The sequence below is a fragment of the Trachurus japonicus genome, chromosome 8, assembly GCF_045865225.1.
Source record: "Trachurus japonicus isolate A0001 chromosome 8, Traja_1.0".
Taxonomy (NCBI): Eukaryota; Metazoa; Chordata; class Actinopteri; order Carangiformes; family Carangidae; genus Trachurus; species Trachurus japonicus.
In genome coordinates, this window is record NC_140914.1 from 14,573,319 (window position 1) to 14,594,726 (window position 21,408).

Sequence of the window (21,408 nt, forward strand, 5' to 3'; positions counted from 1 at the left end):
ACAGCATGATTGTGTCATAGTTTTGGTCCTCCGGTGACAAACAGTCAAAGGATGCCAGAGGACACCTGGCTGCATCCTCAGCGTCTTACAGCTATGCAAATGTGGGTGTTGAACCCTCATGCATGAGCTCTCCTCCGCCAATTTTGCCTTGTACAGAAACCACATGAGTTTTGTCACTCCAGGCACAGTTACTATAGCAACGGAACTGGTATAGCCCAGAAACAAAGTAGTTTTTCTCAATAAATAAATAAATAAGCAAATTAAAAAAAAAGAAATTAATAAACTGTCTGTAAAAGGGCCAGGCCAGTCATTTTGCTTGTTCTACAAATCATGCCAATCATTTTTTTTTTTTTCTGTGCAGGCAGTCACTGATTTCTCTTCTTTTTCACTACACTAAGAACATCAACTGGAAATCTGTGTGTAATCAGTTACAGTGGATGTTTTCAGAGATGCAGTCACAAGCTGTGCTGTTGCAAAATCAAACTCGGAAAGACAGATAATACGAGATACGACGAGAAGAATCGTGAATTAGTGTGCTTCTTTAATTAAAACAGACAGATTGGTTACAGATGTGAAAGCCCACTTCGACATGCCAACAGGAATATTACCTCAACAAAAATTCAAAGAGAAATGTTCTGATGGAGATCTGAGGGAGGTTTCAAGCCTCTGCAAAATGATTTTCGTTACTGCAGTGAAATGTAAAGTGGGAATTGGTGTAGGAAATAAACTTTTCAAAATAAATGAATAAAGATTTGGCAGGACTGTTATGTAGCCTATTTGCCTATCTCTGTCCCTAACTATGTCACCCAGAGCTTTTAATTTGTGGTCCTAATTTTGTCTTTGTGTCCCACGTAGGCTGCCCTTAAGAAATACCAGATGGAACACAAGAGCAAAGGGGAGAGTCTGGAGAAGTGCCAGGCCGAACTAAAGAAGCTGCGCAGGAAGAGCCAGGGCAGCAAGAACCCCTCCAAGTACGGAGAGAAGGAGATGCAGGTGAGCTTGTTGCTGAGTTTTTGCTGAAATCCTAATCAGTCAGTGCAAGAGAAAAAGGACAAAATAACCAGACATGGCTATAAGAAATTCAAGAAAATTAAATCATAAACAAACCACTTCCTACTGTAGCACTGCTGTACTTAGCTTGAGAGTTTATGTGCATGTGGGTGACTGTTGGATTGGAGATTCATGAGTCTTGGTGCAAAATAATGACTTTATTCTTCTTAAAGTAAAGAGAGTACACAAAACAGCAAGGATGGGGGTGGAGGCAGTGGCGACGAGGTGCCCTGAGTGGGAAGGCAAATAGTGGAGGTTTGATTATGAGTCTTGTGCCCCTGCCAATCTTAAGTGCATCTCCGCACACACACACACACACACACACACACGGAACAGCCTGCATACAAAGACATGCATGGGAAAAGAAAAGTCAGCTACAGTAATTGTTGCACTGAAAGAGTGTACACATTCACCACATTGTGTCCAGTGTGTTTCGGCCCATGGCTTTGATCAGGGTTTTAACAGGATGGCTAAAAGCAGATCTTGTGTATAAGGCACAAAAGCTGATGCAATCATCCAAAACGGACTAGATGAGATAAACACAGGCCTTTTAAAATAAAACATGACTGACAGTGGCATTTTTGTGGGGTTTTTTTCCCTTTTGAGAACACAAAAGTGGAGTAGAGCACGCACATCCAAACGCACTACAGGTGCAGGACCAACAAACAAAATTAACTTAGAAAAAAGGAGTGAAGTCCGCACACTGTATCATGTATTGTGGAACGATCAATGTTTCGATCACTGTGGATCTTCATCAGTGTGCGGACTTCACTCCTTTTTTCTAAGTTTTTCTTCCCTTTCCACATTTTTTTCCCTTTCCACATTCTTATATATATATATATATATAAGAATTCTTATTTATATATTCTTATATATATATATATTCTTTTATGGAAAGGGAAAAAAAAGGAGTGAAGTCTGCACACTGATGAAGGGTCAATTAGTAATGAAGTAGTCGGCTATTTTATTAGATCGCTTTATAGGCATTATGTCTTCTTTTAAATGATCATACACTGTATATTAGAGAGGATCTTTAGAGCATCTTATGCAATTTCTTTATTATATAGCATCATGCTACAGAATTTGTGTTTCAAATTTGTGTGCCTTTATTCTGAAATGTATCCTGAAGATCACCCTGTAGGTATATATGAACAGCCATGTAAAAAACTTAAAGCATTAAGGCAGATAAACTGATGGGTTGATTTTTTGGGGGCATATCAGCTAGTCTAGACACAAGCCCTGAAAATGTCTTATTTTGGCACACTGTGGGTGTGCTTGTGTGACTGCTGTAATATGGACAAAATGTACAAATGCTTTTATCAACAGTTTAACTTTGTGGAATCAGGCAGGCAACATTTCAAACCTGTCAAAGTTGTGTTTGCGCAGCAGCGTTTGCTTTGGGCGTCATCATTCATGTGATTATCTCCATAGCAAAGCGGCCGCCGACAGAGCCGCTCAGGTGAAATGAATATTGATGAGTCGGAATGAACCTTCAGTGTTAGAAGTAACTCAATTAGTTATCTTTCACATTTAGTTATCGCTCGGCCGCCCGCTCGACAGGAGAGAGGGAGTGACAGTGTACACTCACATGCAGCAAGACGCTCTAACCTGCTCTGGTGGTGGTGTTTACAAGTTGTTTATTTGTTTAGTCCTGTAACCAGTGTGTCATGGCAAACTGAGAGAAATGACACAGCAGAAAATGGTGACAGTGTGACTTCACAGAGATTTCACTGTCTGACTGCCTGGAGGGATGGAGACAAAAATCTCAAAGCTGGCAGGTCAAGACTTGCACGGTGATTACCGCTCCACTGTCGGTCCTGCTGTGTGGAGCGTAGCCGGCCTTGACAGAGTCGGATCGATACCTGGACCAGGAACCTGATTCTGCCAACAACATAGTATTTTTTTATAGAGTTCATTGGATATAAAAACTTTGCTCTTTGCTGGTTAGGCTCTGGAACAAAACGCCCTCACCCTCACTCCTTTGGCCGCACATTAGTTAACACACATACTCACTCACACATGCGCCCCTTCCTGTCTGGGGTGGTCTGGCAGTGTTAGATTGATTTGACCGCTCTGTCATATTGAGTTTGTTCCACTGTGTCAGGGATGTCATGAGGAGATGTTGGTGGCCGTGTGTGTGTGCACAAGTCCAGTTTTGCAGCGTTAGGAGCAGGAGGATTGTTTCAGGGCACTAAGCCTGTAAATCTCAGTTAGGAAAGGCAAGTTGTTACATGTACCTGTCTGTGAAAGACTAGCTACCTTCATGTGCTGGATAATTAGGCTTCTGTTAAATGGTTTCCAGTAAGAGATGAAGCACCATTTTGATAAACAGAAACTGGGATTCGAATCAAATCCTTTATTGGAAATCAACAGGAGGTTGCACAGAAATTAGAAAAAATGAACTAATTTAATTTGACTAAATTAAAAAATACAACTAAATCCACATTAAAGGCTGTAATGTTCACTATACCCCAAAATGATAAATGAATAAATGTTGGATTTAATTACTGACAATTGTGTAGTGCTAATTTAGAGATTGGTCTTAAGGGATTTTAAAAAGCTAGAGAGACATTGGAAATAGAAGTGTTTATCCACTGGAGGAGTATGTACTCAGAAAATATGCCCTGTGTTAAAACTTTTATTGTGATTCCTATGAAAGATTCACACAGGAAAGAATAATTTCTGTACAAACAGATCAAAGCAAACGGCTGCTTTGTTCTTATAGAGGTCACTTCCTGTTGAGAGGGAGTTTCTCCTCCTCTTCTTTGCCAAGTGCTTGCTCTTTTTGGGACCTGTAAAGTCTTGAACCCTGTAGAGTTCACTGAAATAATGTATTTCATAATTTGGTGCTATCAATATGGAAATTAATCGAATTTCTGGGTATTTCTTGTTAAGTCAATCAAAGGTGAGAGAACAAAATCAATAAAGAACTGGGAGCCGTGAATAAACACAGAACTTCGGATCCAATTTCCATACACCCTTATATGACTTCAGTATCAGTTTAAATTGTATTTTGACCAAACACAGCCACCATACGAAGGTAATAAAGACTCTAGATCACATTTCATTGCCAGCAGTTTATATCATACTGTAGGAAGCAGTATTTTGCAGTGGAGCTCTGTAGATGTGGTGGTGAATAGACATGGAGCAAACTATTAGCACAGTAGAAACCCCAACTCATTTCCCCTTATTGGTTGCACAAAGTAGTAGCATATCTGCACAGTGTAACAGAGGCTGTGTGAATGATCAGCTGGGCCCATCTGTGCAGAGGAACGATCTCAGCAGGCTCTGCATTCATAACGTACAGTCGTTTAGCAGGAGAAAGGGGGAAAAAAATCAATCTCCCTATCTCATTTTCAGCCTGCTCATTCTCACTGATCATATCACGGCTGTGGGCGTCTTAGAGAAAAGTCAACTCGTTTGTGCCCAGGTCCTCTTGAGAGAGCGACACACACACACACACACACACATGGAACAGAGAGATAGAGAACTAGAGGGGGACACAGACCCACACTCACTCAGGAGCTGTGCTTCACAATGACATCCATCCACCTACTGTAGAGAGGCTTAGATTGTTTCCTTCAGACAATAGAAAACACTTGAGAAAGAAGTGTAGAAATAAAGTTGCAAAGGAGGCCTCAACATTTCCTCCTCCTCCTTCTTCTCCTTCACTGCATCTGTGTTTTTAGCAGATGAGACGCACTAAGTTTTCTTTTTCATCTTATCCCTTTTCATTAAAAAGTAAAGTATGTCTGAGCGCAGTCTGGCAGCGGACACAGATGGCGACCGCGTTTCATTGATCGCCGTCTCTTTCGGCTCTCTCTCTCTCTCTTGCACTTTTTACCGTTGTCCCACCCACTTCTCTGTCTCATCTCCTTTTTGTCTGTCTCCCCTGTTCTTTTCTGCCTTCAGCCTCTTTCTCTGCACCATCTCATCAATGGGCAAAAAGCCCCTGCCAAAATGCTAATCATCTCATTATGTAGCTCAGTGGAGTGGACCAAGGTGCCATAGAAAGAGGGTTTTTATCTAGATAAACTGCTTTGGTGCCGCTCAGGCTGTTAATAACGGCCCAGGCAGATAGGAAGAGATGGAGAGCCGGGAGTCAGAATTGATGTCACCAGGTGTTTGATAAGCTCTGGGTTTCTTCGACAGAGTCAAAGCAGGAATTGTGGATGCACATATCCATACGGATGCAGGAAAAGATTGCCGTAGATAAGCACAGCCCTGACCAATAAACACGCATACAGATCCATGCAGATATTGTAGGTGTAGGTGCCCTAGAGCAGTTACAATACAATTCTCTTCAGTCCAAAGACTGCTGATGATGAAGGAACAGAAGAGCAGACCTAAGCAGCTCTCAACTGTGCAGGAAAATGCTTTTGAATCCCCACAGGAATGAAAAGGAGTGTTTGAGTTTTGTTGTTGTGAACCCTACTGTATGCTTCCTTGCTTTTTGAAGATTGTGAAGCCCTCCCGACGTCCTCCGTGCCTATAATTACTGGAAACTATGTTAGTATACAGTGCAGTAAAATGTACAACGTCACATAGCTTAGTCTTTGTCCTGAATATGTCAGTGTAAGGGGACACCCGCATGGAGGAAGGCAGCGCTGCTGATCCGACAGCGAGAGCTGCATTGACGTGCAGCAGGTTTCATTTATATTCATAACCTTTGCAAAACAAGTCATTCCAGCTATGATGTAACCTGAGGTCGCTCTGATATATAAGAGTGGCTGATGTCTGCCCGGGCTTTTCCCACTTCACCCATTGTCTTGGGTTACTTTGATGACCTTTCAAATGCTCTGAGAATTGGGGCCACACGGATTCAACCAGAGGGAGAGGGCATGCCGGTTGAGTTGCTCCTATTAGCTCTACTTAGAAGTGATGGAAAGGCCAGCAGACTGTGAGTCAGAGGCTGCAGAAAAAACAAAAAAAAAACAAAAGGGTCACTCCGACACAGAGACGAGAGTGAGAGGTGTGGAGGGGAAGTGGAAGCTACTGCATGTTGGTTCTGTTCTTTTAAATGGTTGTTTGGCGACTTCCTTGGTATAACCAAAGAGCCATTCACAAATGTTATTAACTGAGCGTCCAGCTGTGTGTGTGTGTGTGTATATGTGTGTGTGTGTTCTTCACTACAGCATATCTCTCTCTGCCTTCCTCCCTCCTCTCTTTATTCTTCCTCTGCAGTATAGAGTATGACTCATGCCAAAACAGAATCACTATCTTTAACTTTTTCACAGCAAAGAAAAAGACAGGAAGCAGGAAAAAAAAAACTGTTCGAGTGGCATATCTTCAGTAGCATGACTTTGCTCCTCCTTTTACAACCTACCTTGTTGAGATGACGCTCAACTCAACACTTTTGCCTCTTTAAAAAACCAAAAGCAACTAAACTGAACCCATTTCAAAGCATTTAATATGAGCCTGAGCTTGTACAGAGCAAGCAGAATAAGGTCAGGCTGCGCTCATCATACTTTCATCCTTCCCGTGGCTTGATTTGACAACTGGGCTGCGTGGATTTGTGTAATGGTGTAGGTGGATTTCTTCCAGCGCTAATGCAAAAGGCCATCCCTCAAGGCGTTTGTGTTCACTATCATTTATTCCTTCATTGGAATTCCAGTGAAGTAACCTTGTGTCCTGTTAGCTGGTAGGCAGCCATGTACTCTTGTTGGTTGTTAGATGAAATATATCTGCACTGTGTGCTAACACAACAGGAGCACAGCACCAGTGCAATATGATGTAAAGCTTTCTAAACTGAGCTCCAGTGCGTTGAGAACACTAAACCAGCACCACCAACAACAACAACATGGATTGTCAGTTTCCTCTTCTCTGCCATTGAGACAGAAACCAGTGATGTAATATTACAGTTTTAGTTAATTAATTTATTTCATATGGACAAATACAATTGAACAGAATTCCAATGAAAAGCACAAAACTGATGTGTAGGTTTTGCCAGTTTTCAACTCTTGTCCCTTGATGGGCGTTTACATAGTGTAATTAAGACCACAATACACTACAGATAGAGAGTAGGATAAAATGCTATATTGAGATACATGTGCATGTCGTGTGCAGTCTAAAAAAAAGACAACAACAGAAAAAACAAACAACAACAAAAAAATTGATACTATTATACAATTATACAAACAGTTGTCAATTAACTGAGTGTACATGTCTTTGGAAGAACATGCAAACTCCACACAGAAAAGACCCAGAACAAGACAAATAGTCAAACGAAGCAATTAACAGTGATACAGTTGGCCAGTTATATATTATGGGTATAAGACCAGTGTTCAAATACTAATCAATACTAAGGTTAGGTCTTGTTTTATCACAGGTTTATGACTTTAATTATTTAGCTTACTTCTTTTTTTTTTAACACGTTGCATGTTTGTAGTTTTCATGTTGATTTCACTACAGCAGTAGTCATGGAGTTTCACACATTAAGTAATCGAATGATATCAGCTGATCCAGGTTAATATTTCCAAAGTGACATGTTCCGTGCTTTAAATGTCAATATTTAGTATAAAGTCATTATTTAGTCATAATAAGTCAAGCATGTTAACTTGTTTACCAATGGAAACCTATGTGTGTATGGTTACATGATTCAAACTATATGTGAGAAGCCCCCCCCCCCAACCTCAAACCTACTAATACCCCCAAGAAAAGTTGACATCAAACCGACGTCAGTAAATATAACACTCTCTTCTAGGTCAGTGTTTATCAGCAGATGTTACAGTATCAAAGCCACGAAACTGGGCTCAGTCGACCTACTTTGAGACGAGCACTGTCTCAAACTTTCAGCTAACGATATGCAAAATCTGCAGTTGGTGAACGCGGCACCTGACAAGTGCATGCACATAAAAAAAACATCTAAATGCCGATTGTTCTTCAAAATGTGACTCCATGTCACTGACCCATGTGGTTTCTAGAAAGCTCAGGTTAAGACAAACTGATGACAAACTTCTTCTCACTCTCACACACACACATATATTACCACACCTGTTATTTGTTGTTGTCCCACTTGTAAAATGGATTAGTGGGTCTTTGTGAGCAGTTCCTCCTCCACACCACGGGAATCTTCAGTCATAATTGCCTCGCCTCGGTTGCACTCGGCAGGGAAAATCTGCCCAGAGAAAGTTACTGAGTAAGAGTGAGGCTCTCTCCTTGCACAACTATAATTGGTCCAGTGAAGCTATGCAGAGATTGACAGTACAAGACTGTGGTTCACCGAGTGGCTCGTACTGTAGGTGTGAATGTGTGTAATTGTGTGAATGTGAGGTAGTTTTTTATTTAAAAAAAAAAAAAAAAAAAAAAGATAGATGACTTGGATGTTAGCCAGCTGCTTGGACACTGTTTTTGTCAGACCTTTTGTCCACTGACCTTACCTACCTACAGTAATGAGAAAAATGGCTTCAGGCATTTTTTTCCCCCAGATGTAAGTGACCAGATCAATTTCTAGCAACATCAGCAGAGAACTCTACTCTAGTATCAAAAGAAATAATAACTAGGTATAAGAAAAAAAGGTGCATTTATCATTTATATCTAACAAACATGTCCCACATTGTAAATTGAACATTTTGTCTTCTTGTCCCCTGCAGTTTGTGGAGACCATCAGCAGTAAGCAGACCGAGCTGGACACCTTCATCGCTGAGGGATATAAAACAGCCTTGTCCGAGGAGCGTCGCAGGTACTGCTTCCTGGTGGACCGCCAGTGTGCTGTGGCCAAGAACAGCAGCGCCTACCATGGCAAGGTGAGTCCCAGTGTCATCTGAGCAGTGAGCATCAAGAAGATACTTCAACTATCAAAGAATTAGAGTGGATGAAGATATGTTTAATGTTTTCAGCTGAGCTTTACAGCAGCCATTGAAGTCAATACTTAAAAATATATTTTAAAGCATAAATATATCTATGACTTAATAAGCCGTTCATCTCTCATTTGAAATATTTAAACTGCGTGTGACCTTTGGCAGAACATTGTACGGGGTTTTTCCCTATCATTACCAATGATGAGTTTATTGCCAAAATGACTTACTATTTCCATGAAAAAGGGCTTTAATATAAAACACTTGTTTTCAGTGGCACCTCAGTGAGTAGTGGAGTTTAGTCTGCTCCCAATATGTTTGATACAGTACGTCAACTAAAAACAGTCATGTTGTTAGTGCTCGTTAGGTCAATTTCAAACACTCAACTCATTCCCTTTGTGCCGATCACAGTCAACCACTCTCCATCTGTCATCTCTGTGTTATTTGGAGCTCACCTGCTGGTGACCACTGTTAAACCAAAGGAGCATACTACTGTAGGAGATCTATAATTCAAAGTCACATTAGCTTTGACCGCTCATTGGGGTCCTCTTCATTTTAAAAATTCATTAAGACTGCAGACAATGCCCAGCTGACGGGCATATCTGAAGCTGTGATCCATCACTGCACCATCGAGTGTCTCTCCACCTTTTTGTGTAGATGACTGCTTCGCTCGCTCAACTCGTGAACCACTTTAATAGGAAAAAGCATCAAAATGTGAAATCCAGACGATTGTTGGATTGAAGATAAAGCTCAGTGCAACGGACGCAACAGCAATTGCAGAATGTCTCTCATCCAAATCGTTTGCAAAGTCACTAAAGAATTCATTATACTTCATTGTCTTCACATTGTTGCTGCTATTTGAAGCAAAGATTTCCCCTTTTAACAGTCCAAAAAATAATGTTATTAAGCAGGATTTTTTTCTTCCTTTTTTTAATGTCTCTGTGTGTTACACAAATATACTGTATGCCTCTCCATTACCCACGAATCAAATTCTTGGGTAATGGACTACATCAGTCTCCTGGGATCACTGGTAGATGTGAACTGCCAGCCTCAGGATGTGGACTGTGTGTGTGTGTGTGTGTGTGTGTGTGTGTGGACTGTGCTTCTGCCTAGTTTTTCAACATGGAGTCTAGTCATTAATCAGGATTGGGGGTGTGCGTGGGAAGAGTTCACCTTCAGCAAACTGAAGAACCCTCTCCCAGAGGGTTCGTAGTGTGTGTGTGTCTTTGTGTGTGTGTGTCTGAGGAAGAAAGGAAGGCATGATGAGAGCTACAAATCAGCACATACAAAGGGACACATGTTTTCTGTGTGTGTGAATATATAAATTGTGCACTCATAATTCTATGAATTCTATGCATCAAACTCTATGTCTGTAGTATAGCTGTGTCCACAGGCTGTGAGATGCTGCAGTGGGCAGCTTGGTTGTGTGTCTGTGTGTCCCACTGGTTCACCCACGCAGAAAATTATCATAACTGTGTAAAGGCCAGTGGTCAGGGACACACAGTGAGGAAAACTCATGAGGACCAATTGTTATTTTAGAGAATAAGGAGGACAATGGTTAGACAAAGAACTGAGGATGTTTTTTCCACCCTTTACGTTTCTACCCCATTTTTTCCTTGTGTTTCATCAGTGTCTTCTTCCTCCTTTCAGGGTAAAGACCTTTTGACTCAGAAGATCCCAGTTTGGCAACAGGCCTGCTCAGACCCCAACAAGCTGCCAGAGAGGGCCATGCTCCTAGCCCAGCAGATGGGCTCGGCCGCCCTCGGGGGGACAAGCCCCCTGCATAGCTCCAAATCCAACCTGGTCATCTCAGACCCCATCCCTGGAGCCCAGCCTCTACCTGTGCCCCCAGAGCTGGCCGTCTTCATGGGCAGCGGCCTCGGACATCCAGCGGTGAGAAAGGGGGATGGGGGTTGAAAACATGCCACATTTATTTCTTTATTTCTTTAATTGGGTCAGAATCAATATGCTGTTTTCTTACACAGATAATCAAATGATTACTAACCCACTCATTAGAAGTCAGGTTGACATGACACAGAGATAAAATGGTGTTTTACACTCACATGACCTGGTATCTTTAAAGGGAAATGTGTAAAATGCCTGGGATTACTGCACTTGGTTTTCTGCAGCAGTACCACAGTGAAGGAGCTAAGACTTCTGTCCTAATGTCAGCTCATCCTCCTTTAGCCCTTCATAAAGAAGCAAATCAGAGAGACGCTCAGTTTAAAGATGCCGCTCAGCCTAATGAGCTGTGTAGAGTCTACATTTCATGGCGGGCAGCAGCAGCTGACAGATGAAACCTAGAAGAACTCTCACTAGACTTAAATCCTCCCAAGTCAACTCCAGAGTTATGATTTGTCTTCTTTATCGAGATGAAGGCACAAATGTTAATCTAAACACACATCATCGCTTCAGCTTCAGCTACATATTTCAAAATGGCTGCTGTTCTATTACAGGAAAAGCCCTTTTTTCTCCCCCCTATTTCATTATTGAATAAGTCTGCATGTTTATTCCAGAGGCTGATGGGTCCCGATGGTATGTCCATGGTCAACGGGACAACGGGAGTCCACGGCGAGGAATATTGGACAGATGGGGGGACGATGTCTGTGTCTCAAGTCAGGCCTTCATCCCCTCAGACCCAAGCACAAGGCCAGTCCCAGGCTCAGCCTCAGAGACAGGTCAGCGATGTCTACTCCAACACCCTCCCTGTGCGCAGGCCTGCCCCCGCCAAGAATAAGAACCCCGTGGGTAAGACGACATCCCAACGCTCCTCACTACACTTTAATGAGCAGCAGCAGCAGCAGCAGCAGCAGCAGCAGCAGCAGCAGCAGCAGCAGCAGCAGCAGCAGCAGCAGCAGCAGCAGTGCCGCAGCGAGACGGGACGTCAAACTGTGCACCGAAATGATTTCTCTCATTTAACTTTGAAATATATTGAGAAGCATCATATAAACATTGTCAGCAACATTGTATCAATGGTATGTTCACATTTATTCTCACTTCAGCTGTTAAGTTCTGTGGGAAGGGTGAGAACAGATTTTTTTTCTAGTCCCAATATCTCAAAAGGGAGAGATTTGTGAGAAATATTGGCATCATCATTTCAACTATTGTCACATATGTTTATGGTGATTATACCAGATAATCCAGCAGCAATGTATGGATGTTTTCAAATGCTATACAAAGGCACGTTTACAATATTACTAAATTTAGAACATCTGCCTGGCTGCGGTTTGAGCCTAAAGATTTAGTGTCTCAGAGCTTATGTGACTCTGGTATTTTCAACTGTTACATAGTGTTTGTTGTGTGTGTGACCGTTGTGTCCGTCTGCAAACTCCTCAGGTGAGACACGGACCCTTCCCAGGTCCAGTTCCATGGCAGCAGGCCTGGAAAAGAACGGGCGCTCCCGTGTCCAGGCCATCTTCTCCCATGCCGCAGGTGACAACAGCACCTTGCTCAGCTTTGCCGAAGGAGACATCATTACCCTGCTAGTGCCTGAAGCCCGCGACGGCTGGCACTATGGCGAGAACGAAAAGAACAAGATGTAAGCATTTTATTCAGTTCTGCCTGTTTCCATACAGTAAGGTGAATAAATATTCCCCGCGCATTCCAGTGCAGGAAAAAGTACGAATATACGATTCATAAGATCTTCACCTTTCTCAGGCGTGGCTGGTTCCCATTCTCCTACACACGTGTGCTCCCTGAAAGCGACAATGAGAAGCTCAGAGTGAAGTATGTTGCTTTTTTTTTTTTTTTTTTTCACGCATATCCCCAGCAGTGTGTCTTCGCCCCAAACGAGTCCACGTGTTAATCCTTGGTCTTCTCTACCTCCCCAGTTTGCACCATGGGAAAAGTAGCAGCACAGGGAACCTGTTGGAGAACGATGGATCACTGCCCACACCTGACTACGGCCTGACCGCCCGGCTGCTGGCACAGAGCCTAGCACAGACCCGCCCACGCCCCTATAGCATGGCAGGCTTTGGCACACAGGTAGGTAACATGTGTGAACAATACAGTTTCTACACTTGTTACGCTCGCACACTTAATTTGTAGCCTCCCATCTGGTTTAGTCTTATGTTGTATAATTGGATATGAGTAATCCTGCAGTAAGTGAGGAGGATACTTTTGCTCAGCGTCTGCTGCCACCTAGTGTTTGTATCCAAGTACAGCAGGCACGTCAAATCCAGACATACAAGCACACAAAGTAAAAGAATGCCACTTTTATCTTTTCAGCCTGCTATTGAGGATTATGACGGTCGCTTTGCCACAAGGTAAGTGCCTCTTCTGCCCTGCCCTTTTAAGAAATGACTGACACTTGTATGACTGCTGCTGCCATCTGAAGTGCTTAATTTGGATAGTTTAGTGGAAGCGCAGAGCTGAGTCTGCCTAAGAAGAAGCAGGCATGAGAGCTCAGATAAATTACATTTTACTTGAGCTACTGCGCTCACAAGCTGTAACACTGAAGAGACAGCAAGGCAACTGCTTAAGATATGCAGTGTCCCAATTCAGTGCTGTATACACACAGTGAGTTTGTATACACACATGCTGTACTCACTCTGAGTCAGTATGGAGGTTGTTCTAGGTGCTGCTGATGATATTGGAAATGGAAATAGTTGTAATGTATATACTTTTAAAGGATTAAATTGTAGTATGGAATTGTGATGCTATATTATATTATAATTATATTTCCCTGAAACTAACTACACACACTTATATTTTTGCAATGTGAGCAGTAAGGCTGAAATGGTTGGATTTTTTTTTTCATTATAATTTGCTCTGTTTTTTTCTTCTTCTTTCATTTCTCACTGAGACGCAGTTTCCTTTATCTGTCTGCAAAAAACTAGTTTTGTCTGAAACACAAAGATAATCAATTTCCAGTGATACGAAACAGATGAAAACAGCAAATCCTGACATCATAGAGACTAGACCAAGAAGAGGTTCAGCTTTGTTCGCTTCATTTAATGACTTAGACTGTTCCATCACTTCAGGACTTATGAGGACTATAATAGTTAAGCTCAAGTGATACATTTTAATTAATTTTGCTGCAGTTTCAAAATCACCATCTTGTCAGTTGTACGCACCTTGTTTCTTTTGAATATTTCTTACTGCCTTCTTTGTCCTTTCTTCTTTGCTCTTGATTAATTTACTTTAGTTTCCTTTTCTTTTCTTTTCTTTTTTTAATAGCTCTTTAAAGTAATGAGTGCAGTGTAGCAGGGTCAGTGTCTCAGTTCATAGTCAGAGTGCTCTTGGCCCAGTGTATTTTTTTTTTTTAACTGTAATCCTATCAAGTCCTTGCTGACTCACTTAGGTTGTGAGGTTAGGGTCAGTAATTATGCTGTGCCTGTTTCTGTCCAATCAGGGACTACATTCTTGTGTGCATGTACAGAAATGTGTGTGTCGTTTATGTGTGTGTGAGAGAGAGAGAGATGAGAGAGAAATGGCCTTGGGTGTATGTTGTGCACTTGTGTTTGGTGGAGTACACGTTGTGACAGTAGACATCATGCTGACCTCATCTCAGTCATCACTGCTTGCCAGCCTGGGGCTCTTGGGCTCCAGTGTCAAGCTGTTTTTTGCATACACTCGTCTGCTCTGAGTGTGTGTGTGTGTGTGTGTGTGTGTGTGTGTGTGTGTGCGTGTGTGTGTGTGCGTGTATTTTTCTGTATCAGTATTTTTGAAACAACACTGTCCTGTAGGGTGTATTCACCCCCAACAGACTAATCTTAACACTACATCCCTCCAGCTAAGGAGATGACTTGATGATTTTCTCATCAACAGTAACTTGAACAATTATGTCAACTCGTCAGTGACTGGTGGAGTGCAAACCTTTATAAAATTTGTTTTTAATGTGGGCGACAAAAACATTTGTGGATAATAAAAGTGTTGATGAGGGAATTGGAAGTCCAATCTTCCTGATCACGGCAGGTGTGTTTGGAGTTGTAGCTGTAGGTGGGCTAAAGTCGATTTTTTTCTGACCCCACCTACATTTCTCCTAAACTCTACTCTGCCTCCTTGTGCCTGTCTTGTCTTCATTTCTCTCTGAGTGTGTCCGACCTGGCAAGCTTCCTTCTCTCTTTGTTCCACAGTGACAGTCCTGATGGCAAATTGATTTCGACTGTGTGAGAACAGACATACAGACAGACACAGACAGCTCCGGATAGCACAGGGGCCTCTTCCTCCTCTTCCTCCCCATCTTTCCCCTCCTCTTAGCCTCCTCCCTCCTGTCCACTTATCTCCACCTCTCCTCCTCCTCCTCCTCCTCCTCCTGCCTCCACGCACACCCCTTCTTCTCCAAGTGGAAGAGGCCAGTTTCATCCCTCCTTTCTGTCCTCTCTTCCTCCCCGGGTCCCTCCTTTTCCTCCTTCCGTCCATCCTGGGTGCTGCCGCTGGTGGTGTCGGTGTGGACAGTAGCGGTTGGTGGGTGGAGGATTGCGTTGAGCGAGAGAGCCAGAGCGGGCCCTACCTGCTCGGCATGCAGCGATATGGACTCTGAATACTCTGATCTCTGATCACAGTCCACCATCATGGACTGATCTCTCAAGAGACTGCCTTTGCTACTGCTTGTCTTTCATGCATGTACATGGTTGTGTCATTTCGTCAAACTAAAGGACATGTTCATGTACTGTACAAGTGCCAAAAGACTTCAATGTCGTTGTTCTAAAAGCCACTGGCTGAATGGCCTTTTTAAGCACACGTGGGCCCAGTATTATCAAGTTCCCACCCAACTAACACACACGCTCAAAAAAGAAAAGAGAAAAAAAAAACACAAAGCTTTGTTCAAAGTACAGTAAGGCTGTGCAGCAGATTACTATGTTTCTGTTCTGAGAGATCCCGTAGGTCGCGCTGTGCTTCCTTGTGTCATTGCTAGACATGATTTTCCGTCCAGAGGGTGTGTCATATTTGCCTTACTTTGCTTATCTTTTTTTTTCTATTAAAAACAGACTTTATGTACAATGAAGCAACTTTTCCACATGAGCTTCAAGAATATACAGTCTATATATATATTATATCTCTAGATATATAAATATATAAATTGTTTACGTCAGTCCACCAAATCGCACAGTATTATGGTCATTGCAAAAGTTTTTTACTGAACTTATATAAAACTCAATCCCACAGAAACATTATTTATTTTTCCCCCGCCATTCTTGGCTTAAAGTACTGCCAAATTTGTCAATTCAAATAAAAAGCCTCACGCCAGTAATGTTTTGGGTTTTTCTTTTTTTCTTTTTTCTTTTTCTGAAGCCACAGTGAGTTTGGACGGAGGCTTTTCGTCTATAATTTATTTTTTATTTTTTTGAGTATCCTCAAAATAACAGCTGTGAATTAGTTATAGGTTAAACGGACAACCACGGCTCCTGCAGCTCTCAGTGTTATTTATGATTGTATTCCCTGAGTGGCTATGTAGTTTCTTTGGTCTTTTCTTTTCAAAACTTTATTGTCCTTGTAAAAAAAAAAATGAAAACAGAAAAAAGGGAAAGAAAAAAAAAACAATATTTGCAGAAACAACGAGAAACTACTGATTAGTTGAAGTGTTTATCATATGCATGCTGTGGAGGGAAACCAGACAAATGTGATACTACAAATTGACCTTGAATGTATGGTGACTTTTTACAAAGGTATTCTAAATAAAACATATCTCTATATATTAATAAACAGTCTGGTCTGGAGAGAAATCTGTTCTGTTGGTGATGATGACATTTTCAGTTTTGTTGGATTTATTTTCCTTGTTTTAAAGTTTTTCAAACCTCTGAATTCCTCAGATCGACCCTTACCCCACACCACACCATAACTTCCTTTACCCCAACACTGCCACCTCTGTGTGAAACATCCTAAACCACAGCTGTGTCCAATGCATGCGGTTTCACCCTTGCCCCTCCCCACAGTGACACCCATTGCATCTGAGCTGCTCTTTGTGTCGATGTGTGTGTCTGTGTGTGTGTGGTGGTGTTGTGTAGAGTATGCGTATTTTGAGAATCTGAACTCAACCTGCCTGCTTACCTTCTTTTTTTCTTTTTTTTTTGTTTTGCGGATGGGGGTGGGGTTGGCAGTTGTAATTTAGATATTCTTTTGGCTTGTGTTTGGTTTATAAAGATGACAGTGTGCTGACACACCTGCCTGTTGACTGCATTGCATAGTTAAGTGTGTGTCCACCAAGAGGAGCTGCAGATGCATTCTCTTGTAGTAGTTGAGGATTTGAAAAGGAGTGCATAGGACTGTGTATGGCATGTTGAGCATGCAAATGTGTACTTCTGTTTTCCATCCGTCATTTCAGTTAGTTGTTATTATAATCAACCTACAGTATGCTCATCTTGCACCAGACTAACCAGCAGTGTCGTTACAAAATGTGAGCCATGCATGATCTGAGAGATGAGCCATTCAAACCCAAAGGTTCTCTTTACCTTCCAGTTTGGGTCCAGAATTGTCCCGGTTCTGAGGGAACAGGACCTCCGTAAGTCACCAGTCTCCATTGCCTGTCAGCCAACCAATCACTTTTCTCCTTCTCTCTCTATCCTCTCTGCTGTCATCGGCTGTCTGGCTGCAGTAGGACGCTGGGAATCACTGGTCTTTTCTGTCCTTTGGCCTCTATGGAAATGGCTGCGTTTGGTTCAGTCAGTCCAGCAGGCCTTGGGTTGTAAAAGAATTTGATGATTTTTTTTACTGATTTTGGTTATTATCATATAGATAAGACACTAACCCTGCATGAATGCCTGTTTCAAGCTGTTTTTCCTCTTTTTTTGTCATAAAAGTTCTCTCACCACATGCTTGCTAAAACTCACAAAAGATACCGCAACTGTTTGCTCATCTTTTCTTTTCTTTTCTTTTTTTTTATAAAACAAATCTTGAGGAAGGCAGACTTTTTTTGGGTGTGGTTACATAGTTATTTCTCTACTTTTCATGTATTGTGTTCAACCTAATTGTCACTGTTCCTTGCCCCACCCCTCCTCTCCCCACAGTGACCGTTCCCTGGAGGTCTACCTCCGGCCCACCTTTACTGATGACCGATCTGCACCCATCTTCTACTAGCGACCTGCTGTCCCCTGTTTTCTCCACTCATGGGCCCTTGTTTTCATAAGGGGGTGAAAGAAAATGGCTGCCACCGGCATGTTTAAGTTGTTTTGATATTTGAGGGTCGGAAAAAACACACCTCAAAGGCCATTTTACAGTCCTAAGAATCTAGTTTTTTCTTCGTCGTCTTATTCTTCTGCAGTGGAAATTCACACGAGAATTTGTCCAGTTAATTCTCGTGATGTTTCACACATGCTTCCTTCCACAAACATTGAATGTTTCAGCCTGAACATTCAAGTGCGAGTGTGACAGTAGATTGTATTAGTTATTTACAGTAGCTCCCACCAGTTGTGGATAAGGTTTGACTAATAGGTTTTTACTAGTGATGCTGTCACATTATTACTTATCTGCACTTCTACTAATGGGATTGCTGTTTTTCCTTCAACACTGTACACTGTAAATTTAATTTGAGTATTATTTAGCAGTGAAGGCACACTCTGCAGTAGTTGTTTTAAGTGAGACTAGGATAAATACAAGATGCTCACTAACGGTTTTCAGTGAATCACTGTAAAATGCACTGAAGACTGGGAAGTGTAGACTGTATACTACCACAGAAAGCTAGAACTAGACAGTTGCTGAGTGAACTGTAATTCTGCTTTTGTTAAGTGATATAGTACTCTATATTTACTAGATGTGATACAGTACACCCAGATTTTCTATGTGGGAACTGTGCCTTCTACTTTTTTTTTTTCATTCATCTTTTATTTTTTGGCATAGCTACTCCAGTACAGTACAACTGCAATTCCACTGAAAAAATTGCGAAATATTATTTTGAAATGCTACTTTATTTTTTCCTCTTTGAATTTCAGTGATATCTAAGCTGCCAGGAGATGAAATACAGTGCACACATAATGGGTCCTCTTTTTTTTTTTTCTTCTTTTTTTTAATATTTAGCTTTGAGGGTGTGGTAGCTTATGAGATAAGGTACAGTATTATCATAGCTTTTGGTCATTCTCAGTATTATACACTCATCACAGAGGAGAGCGTAGAGCAGAGGCATTTATACGTATGTGTGTGTATGTGGAGATAGCAGTGATGTTGTATGTGATGGAATGGGAAGTATGTGTATGGATGTCAGTGAGCTACAAGAAAAAAAGTCTCTGCACAAATCAATGGTTACATCATGACAAGCCAGTTTTCCATGGATGAGTCCTTTACACTGAGTGATATGATCGCGCTTTTATTACACAGCTCATTTGTGCAGCAAGTTTCCGATGCATTTTTTTTTACTTTTTATATAGCTTTCATTTTGTCCATTTCTCACCTTTGTTCCTGTTTGTATTATATCTGTACTGTACAGAAAGTGAATATAAATTATCCTGTCCAAAATAAATCTAAATGGGCACAAACGTCATACCTTTTTATGTGTTGTGTGTTGTGTGGTGTCATGTCTTCATAATTTATGTATTTATTTCTTATTTTTGTTCATTTATTTTTTTACAGAAAAGTGCACTTCTAGGACATCAATACAGATAAATATCACAAACACAAGAAAACAAGGGGAAAAAAAGTATTTGGATTTATTTGTTTGGGATAGTACAATAGCCATGAGTGAGGGAGAAATGGAAACAGCAATGATGTTACTACCGGTGCATAGAACAACCCACCTTCACCTTCTCCAACAGAGGCGTCTGCCATGTTTATAGCCAATGGGCCTTGTAATATCTCTTTGGCAAATTTGAGAGACTTATCACCCTGGATTGCATCTTTTCAAATGCTTGTAGAAAAATACTAGCAACGTTTTTCTCTTCTTGCACAACTGAAAAGACGAGGTGAGAGGAAACAGAATTGGCACTTTGAGCTACGGAAGGATAGAGAGAGAGAAAGAAAGAGAGAGAGGGGGAGGGAAGGAGCTGTCCATACAGCAGTAGTAATTCAAGTCAAGCTATCTGCTACATGTTGATATAACATTCATACAATATGTGAGATATGTCCTATTTTTGAATGTCTTTTTTTAAATTTTTTATTTCACTTCTGACCCAGCCATTCAGCACAACTGTAATAGAATACATTATGTATGAGACTATGGGCAATATGTAGATGTAGAACAAAATGCGTAAAGATGATGACTGACATTCAACATTTATGACTGGCATATTGACAGGACACCGCTGCACCGTGAAGAAACACCACTCTGTCCTTTTGGTGTCATTCTATTGCTGATGAAATGTCATTTGAACAAAGCTAATATGCCACAAAAATAAAGTGAACCTGTAGCTGGCACTGTGGACACAAAGAAGGGGGAATCTCACATTTAGATATTTCATTCCAGGGTGGGGAGATGCTGAGCAACACTTCTACAAATAACGACCCAGTTTGGCTTCAACAAAGTGCTTCATACAGATATGGGAACAGCAGACATACTTTCTGTTGTTATCAACCAGAGAGTGAGTGGTGGTGACAATTAGGGAGCGATAACACCGGTGTTACATTTACATATGTAACGTACTGTATGTATTGAGTCATTTGGATATGACTTAAATTGGAAGTTTCAGCACCTCCATCTCTACAAAACCATCACAACCACCACCACCCACAACTGTTTAAAAGAGTCAGATTTTGTGTTTAGAAATCCACTGCAGCATCTTATGCAACAATCATCAAGCATTGTTCTCTGGCTCCAACTATGAGAGTCGTAACAGTCTTTAAAAAATGCCAAATCAATGGTAAGCAAATGGACCAAGGCAGCCAATGAGAGGAGCAACTATGATGCCTGTCGTCATTTTTTTTAAAATCCTTTTATTCATATTTACTCTCTTTAGAAGTCACAAATTAAAAGACCTGCAGGGTGACCAACAGAAATCAATGCTGCATTGAGCAGTGGTTATATACTGTGTGTTTAAAACTAATATACTGATGTTTTAGTTTTTCTGCAAATAATATGATCACATGTGGGATCCATTTCCTGGTTGCCATACCAGCAGCTAAATATCTCTTTCATCACAAAATTAAAATAAAGAACAAAGTGTGCAAATCATCGAGGATGTTTCACTACAATATGAGGCACAGTCTCATAAAGGGTCACCACAGTCAGATGCCCCAAACGTCAATAAAAATAAAACTCTGTAAAACATCTAGATATAATTATGCTGCTTTTTCCATGTTGAAAAGGACCTGAACTCATCCTCCTCCAGTCAGGGCCTTCGGACTCTCAGTCTTTTGGACTATCTTCACTGTTCCCTGTAGGAAAAAAAAGAAAATCATAAAATAATTTCAAATACTATAGATTGAGCTTTTACCATACCATTTTTCCTTTCTGGTATTCATACAGATATGGAGATAATCATATATGACCTTAGTTTATAACATGTATGAAATCGCCTTGTGTATGTGTATGGACATATAAATAAAATAGAAAATATTTTATATGATAAAACATGTTGCAAACACATACCTGAACAATATTTAATTTATATACCAGTATGCACGTTTATAAACATGGATAACATTTCTATATCCTAACATGTCTTCATTATGGAAATTTGTATTTAGCTACCTATTG

The 21,408-nt window shown here is 41.2% G+C and overlaps 2 protein-coding genes across 9 annotated transcripts in view; one reads left to right on the top strand and one right to left on the bottom strand.

The window, feature by feature from the left end:
• The window catches only part of LOC146982861 (BAR/IMD domain-containing adapter protein 2-like), a 55,618-nt gene extending 36,358 nt beyond the window's left edge, over positions 1–19,260 (top strand). The window contains exons 6-15 of one of the 5 annotated variants that reach the window (XM_085784117.1): positions 856–993; positions 8,643–8,795; positions 10,497–10,739; positions 11,363–11,594; positions 12,183–12,384; positions 12,504–12,572; positions 12,677–12,830; positions 13,074–13,111; positions 17,247–17,289; positions 17,795–19,260. In XM_085784117.1, coding sequence (XP_085640243.1) covers positions 856–993; positions 8,643–8,795; positions 10,497–10,739; positions 11,363–11,594; positions 12,183–12,384; positions 12,504–12,572; positions 12,677–12,830; positions 13,074–13,111; positions 17,247–17,274 — 1,257 coding nt within the window. In that variant the 3' untranslated portion in view covers positions 17,275–17,289; positions 17,795–19,260. Of the gene's footprint in view, positions 1–855; positions 994–8,642; positions 8,796–10,496; positions 10,740–11,362; positions 11,595–12,182; positions 12,385–12,503; positions 12,573–12,676; positions 12,831–13,073; positions 13,112–14,923; positions 15,602–17,246; positions 17,290–17,794 lie in introns of those variants that run through there. The other 4 variants (XM_085784115.1, XM_085784116.1, XM_085784114.1 and 1 more) reach the window with 4 other exon arrangements.
• Positions 19,261–19,402: 142 nt separating this feature from the next.
• Positions 19,403–21,408, bottom strand: part of aatka (apoptosis-associated tyrosine kinase a) — a 32,286-nt gene continuing 30,280 nt past the window's right edge. For all 4 annotated transcript variants that reach the window (XM_085784110.1, XM_085784109.1, XM_085784108.1 and 1 more), the window contains one exon: positions 19,403–21,086. In XM_085784110.1, the coding sequence (XP_085640236.1) occupies positions 21,058–21,086 (29 nt within the window). In that variant the 3' untranslated portion in view covers positions 19,403–21,057. The remainder of the gene's footprint in view (positions 21,087–21,408) is intronic.